The sequence below is a fragment of the Triticum dicoccoides genome, chromosome 4A (assembly GCF_002162155.2).
Source record: "Triticum dicoccoides isolate Atlit2015 ecotype Zavitan chromosome 4A, WEW_v2.0, whole genome shotgun sequence".
In the NCBI taxonomy this organism is placed as follows: Eukaryota; Viridiplantae; Streptophyta; class Magnoliopsida; order Poales; family Poaceae; genus Triticum; species Triticum dicoccoides.
Genome location: NC_041386.1, coordinates 602,068,663 through 602,073,740, shown reverse-complemented (window position 1 = coordinate 602,073,740; position 5,078 = coordinate 602,068,663). Strand labels below are relative to the sequence as shown.

General features: G+C 47.0%; 1 protein-coding gene across 1 annotated transcript in view; it reads left to right on the top strand.

The window, feature by feature from the left end:
• LOC119287217 overlaps nt 1–3,242 on the top strand; it is a 9,472-nt gene extending 6,230 nt beyond the window's left edge. Inside the window, exons 9-16 of the mRNA XM_037566741.1 lie at nt 99–287; nt 659–838; nt 1,145–1,329; nt 1,440–1,535; nt 1,837–1,882; nt 1,971–2,077; nt 2,180–2,281; nt 2,392–3,242. Coding sequence (XP_037422638.1) covers nt 99–287; nt 659–838; nt 1,145–1,329; nt 1,440–1,535; nt 1,837–1,882; nt 1,971–2,077; nt 2,180–2,281; nt 2,392–3,036 — 1,550 coding nt within the window. The 3' untranslated portion in view covers nt 3,037–3,242. The remainder of the gene's footprint in view (nt 1–98; nt 288–658; nt 839–1,144; nt 1,330–1,439; nt 1,536–1,836; nt 1,883–1,970; nt 2,078–2,179; nt 2,282–2,391) is intronic.
• Nucleotides 3,243–5,078: the final 1,836 nt, after the last annotated feature.

The following is a 5,078-nucleotide window of genomic DNA, read 5'->3' as shown; positions in this document are numbered from 1 at the left end:
ATTCTCATGTGAGATTGATTCTCTCCCTGTATCTGTCGCGTCGTGGTTTTGCTCCCGCGTCGTCGTCGTTGCCAACGTTTCTGTCTGTCCCTGCGCAGATTTACGCGCCCAGGCGGAGCGTAACGAGGAGCAGCTGCTGGCCGCGATGTCGGTCGATCCTGGCCGTCTTCCAGCTCTCAACGATCTGCTCCTCGAGGTGTATGCCGTGCTGCGCCCCAAGCCCGCTGACTACCAGCAGCGGAACGCCTTGGTTGATGTCTTCAACAAGATGGCAACCAGAATCTTTGGTAAGAGATGATATAGCTTACCTTTCTTACTGATAATGTAGTCACTGAATAGCATGATGAACTTGGCTCGCTGAAAAAGGAAAATATATACCATGAGGAACTTGGATCCGAGATTTTTTCAAATACTCTCTTTACTCATTGCTATATCACCAAGTCACTGTTAGAAAGGTGTATCAGCACAGCTTGTATGATGCTGTCTACAATAGGCAATGTCCCAGGCTTGCATTTTATATATTCTAGGACGAGAACATCACATGCCAACACGGATATTGCGGAATATATTTCACTGTATACTTTTTAACAAGTGATGTTCTGATTATTGTGTGAGCATTTGTCTCAATTTGACCTCCCCTCTTAACAAACTGTTGCAGGTAACGACAACGGGTTTCCAGTCGTGCAAGCATTTGGGTCATTCACAATGGATTTATTTACTCCTAAAAGTGACCTGGATCTCTCTGTCAACTTCAGTGCAGACATCGAGGATCAGTGCCCTCGCAAGAAAAAGATGAAAGTTGTCAGGAAATTCGCCAAAGTTCTATACTCCCTTCAAAGTAACTACTTCCTTGAGCTGAACATTTTCACATTAGTCTCCTGTGCGTCCATTCATCGGTTATAAACTTTCAAGCTCTTCACTCTGCATTCTTATGTGGTTTTATCTTCATCAACATAAGTATCACCCGCTCTTATTGAGAAACAAACTTGATACTGAAAACTCTGTAGAACGCTTATATCGCAACAGTAATTACAGTTTGGGGCTTGACAACATTGCTTGTTTTTGGTCCTACCATGTTACCATAGTTTGTTCAGAGTTTTGTCGAGTACAGATGAAGGAAACAACCTTATATTCTCAATTTCAGGGGACGGAATTTACTGTGGGGTTTTACCTGTTGTAAGTGCTAAGGTGCCTATTGTGAATGTTATTGATCGGGGAACTGGCATCGAGTGTGATATTACGGTTGAAAACAAAGATGGCATGACAAGATCGATGATCGTCAAATTGATTTCTTCACTTGATGAAAGGTTTCAGATACTAAGTTACTTGGTAATGTATCTTCATTTGATCATTTTCCTAGCCGTAACATACCAATGGCTGCGGGTTATTCTGAAGCTATGTGACAACAGTAACTCTTGGTTTTTCTGTTTATGCTGCAGGTCAAGACCTGGGCTAAGATACATGATGTGAATAGCCCGACAGCGCAGACAATGAGCTCGATGTCAATCATTTCCTTGGTTGCTTTCCATCTGCAGGTACCAAGAATGTATTCATTTTATTTAGGCTCTATTATTACATCACAAGTAATTATACCCCCAGTCTCTCGTTTGTTTTGACTAGTGACTAGTGACAAGTCACTGCATATCTAGTACTCCCTCTGTAAACAAATATAAGAGTGTTTAGATCACTATTTTAGTGATCTAAACGCTCTTATATTTCTTTACGGAGGGAGTACCTAACATCTTAGCTCAGCAGTCTTGGCATTTAATACTACTTTGATTTGTTTATCTGATTAGAAGTTGAATATTCTTACTGCTTTTACAATGGGCAGCGCAGACCCGCCATCCTCCAATATTGCCCGCGTTCTCTGCCTTGTTAAAAGGTTTGTGTTCTTACCTTTTCTTCTGCTGCTGTATCTTTTTTACCCAGAAAGGATGATGAGATAACTATCTTGTTTTGGCCCCTTGCAGATGGTTCAGATTTCGCAAGTGTTGAGAAGAACATCTCGCTCTTTAAGGGGTTTGGGAGCGCAAATAAAGAATCGGTAGCTGAACTTTTTGTAACACTAATGAGTAAGGTGAGTAATTTTTATGTTCATTTTCTATTCTATTCATTTTTGCTGTGTAAGTTATGTTCATCATACTTAAAGAATAGCTGACCTTGACCTTGTGCCCTGCAGCTACTATCAGTGGAGAGTTTATGGGAGCACGGGCTCTGCGCTAGCAATTTCGAAGCATCGTGGATCTCCAAGACCTGGAAGAAAGGAGTTGGTAATCTAAGTGTAGGTGTTCTGCACATTGACTAGTACTACTAATAATAGGTAACAGAATGCCAGCCAGACTCATTGTGCCCATTATTATTATTATTTCTCTGGTCCTTCTCATCATATAGGTTGAAGACTTCTTGGACCGGTCGCAGAACTTTGCGAGGGCTGTAGGGAAGGCGCAGATGCAGAAGATCTGCACATGCCTTGTAGTTTGCGCTTCGAACCTGACAGATTTCATGAAGGGCCACATCGACGCATCGAAGCTCAAGACCCGCCTGTTTGGGCGCCTGAACCCCGACGATCTGGTCAGCAGGCCTCGTCCGAGACGCGGCAAGAGGGACCTTAGCCCGGAGGGCAGACGCGGGATCCAACAAGAGAGGACAAAGCGTGCTGCACGCCACGAGGAACCGGCACACCAAGTTAATGCTACGCCCGGCACTGCTCGTGTTGCCACGGTTCTGCCTCCCGTTCGACATTGTCGATTCCCGGGCATCCAGTCTGGTGGCGCGCAGTATGTGCATAAGCCATGGTGGCCCTTTAGGATCGTCCCTTCAGGATTCGGCTATGGGATATCCGTTCGGTTGCCCCCGAGAGCCCCCCATCCTGGGCCGGGAATATTGGGGCGAGCCCCGGGTGATCTGATACGACCGAATAGTGGAATTCAGCTGCCGAAGCAAGGCTCGCTTCTCCCGACGCCATTGCGGGAAAGGTCTGCCAGCACGCGTCGTCCGGGCAGCGGTGAAGACGAGCAGCTCCATCCAGCACCGTGAGCGGAGGGACGGTGGAGTTCTTCATATTAGCTTGCTGGTCTAGGAATGCAGTTTTAGCTTGCATATGCTTTTAGAGCTGTGCTGACTGCCAAGACTGTATTGATGTATCCTTGGGCCTCATTGTAAATGCCTTTCGGTTGAAGAAAAACTGAAGAAGCTCCTCAACTAATCGTATTATTAGCTACTAGTACAACACTTGTTTTTTATGGTTTTTTCTTGAGGGGTAGCTACAACAAACGCTCTTTTTCCAGAGACAGAGTCCGTTTCAGTTTTGCAACTTTGACATACAAAAGTTTGCAACTTTAACATATAAGGGTTGCAACTTTGAAATACAAAAGATTGCAACTTTGGCAAATAACTATCATCAAGCACATGCGCAACAATTTGCTTCCAAAATTGAAGATCGCAAATGACATGGCGGGAAAAAAAAGAGAGACGATGGCAAAATAGGCACCCAAGAGTTTGAATCTGTAAGCTAGAATTCTGAAATCGAATGCTTCTCCCACTGCCCACAAAGCCACTGCTATCTAACCCACATACATAATCCCTCACCAAAAAGGGCATATTCAAATTGATTGCGAGGCAGAACAAACCACTGAAATTTGATTCATGCAATTGCTTCGTGCTTAGTCTTCCTTAGTACATGGCGATTTCGATTTCGTCACATGCGCGCAAAGACCAGACCTCCTGGGACTGGGAGGGACTTGCGCTTACAAATTTGCTTGCCCGGGGAGGGCTACTTTGCGTTTCCTACGGTAACAAATATTGATCCGTTGCTGCTCGCGAAGACCCCTCTTTTGTTCAAGCTTGGTTTGCGACTCACATGTCGCTGAAGCCTCCTTCTGCTCTTCCTCCTCGTTGCACAACTGCTCCTGCTCAGCACACAACATCCCGCCATTTTGATTTCGAAGCATCTGATCAAGAGCACAAAGACTCATGGCAGCATCATTTTCCTCTGTAGAAAATGGTGCAACATCATTTTCATCAGCACAAGAATCACCCCCATAACCACTTTGGTCCAGCGGCGCCCTCTTCTCTTCATTCTCGTATCCATCTTGGTCCATCTCATCATCAGAATCCAGAGCCGACACCTCATCATCCGCCATAGAGGCCAACGACAGCTGACCGAGGCATTTTGGTGCTACTGTGGCATCCCTAAAATTTCTCCATCTCGACAACGCCCACATGGATCGCGGTGTAGAAAATGGGTGGCTAGATAAGAGGTGTGCTCCTCCTCCTCCCCATGGCTTTGGCTCCGGATGGAAACCTCAGATCCGCTGGATCGGGCGATGGAGGCGTCCTCGCGTCTTTCTCCTCCTTGGGGGCATCGTCTCGGAGCCGGCTATGACCAGGAGACCGGTGAATGGTGTCATCTTTGCCGTGTGGTTTGCTGAGGCTGGGCGCTTGTTTCTGTTTTGGCAACGATGATGACGTCGAGAGGAGCTCGGGTCGCTGCATGGACTTCGGTAGTCGGTCCTTTCTGGCGTGTCCGAGGTGCTCTTCCGTAGGTTGCTTGGTTACTTTGAAGTCGAAGCTGTGGTGGAGTGGATCCAGGTGGTGACGATGACAGACACTCCGTGATCGTTTGCGGAGGTCATGGTCGGCGCAAGTCCTGCATATTTCCCTTGCGATGCTCGTCATCAAGTCGGAGCTGTCGGTCGCTTGGGCGTGTGGCCATCTGTTGGCATTTGCCGTCATGGTTTCTGCGGCTTTTTGCGGGTTGGCTTCGATGATGGAGCTCTATGATGAAGTCGGAGTCGCCCGTTCGGGGCAACTGTTGGGGAACGTAGTAATTTCAAAAAAAATTCCTACGCACACGCAAGATCATGGTGATGCATAGCAATGAGAGGGGGAGAGTGTGATCTACGTACCCTTGTAGATCGACAACGGAAGCGTTTGGTTGATGTAGTCGTACGTCTCCACGGCCCGACCGATCAAGCACCGAAACTACGGCACCTCCGAGTTCTAGCACACGTTCAGCTCGATGACGATCCCCGGACTCCGATCCAGCAAAGCGTCGGGGAGGAGTTCCGTCAGCACGA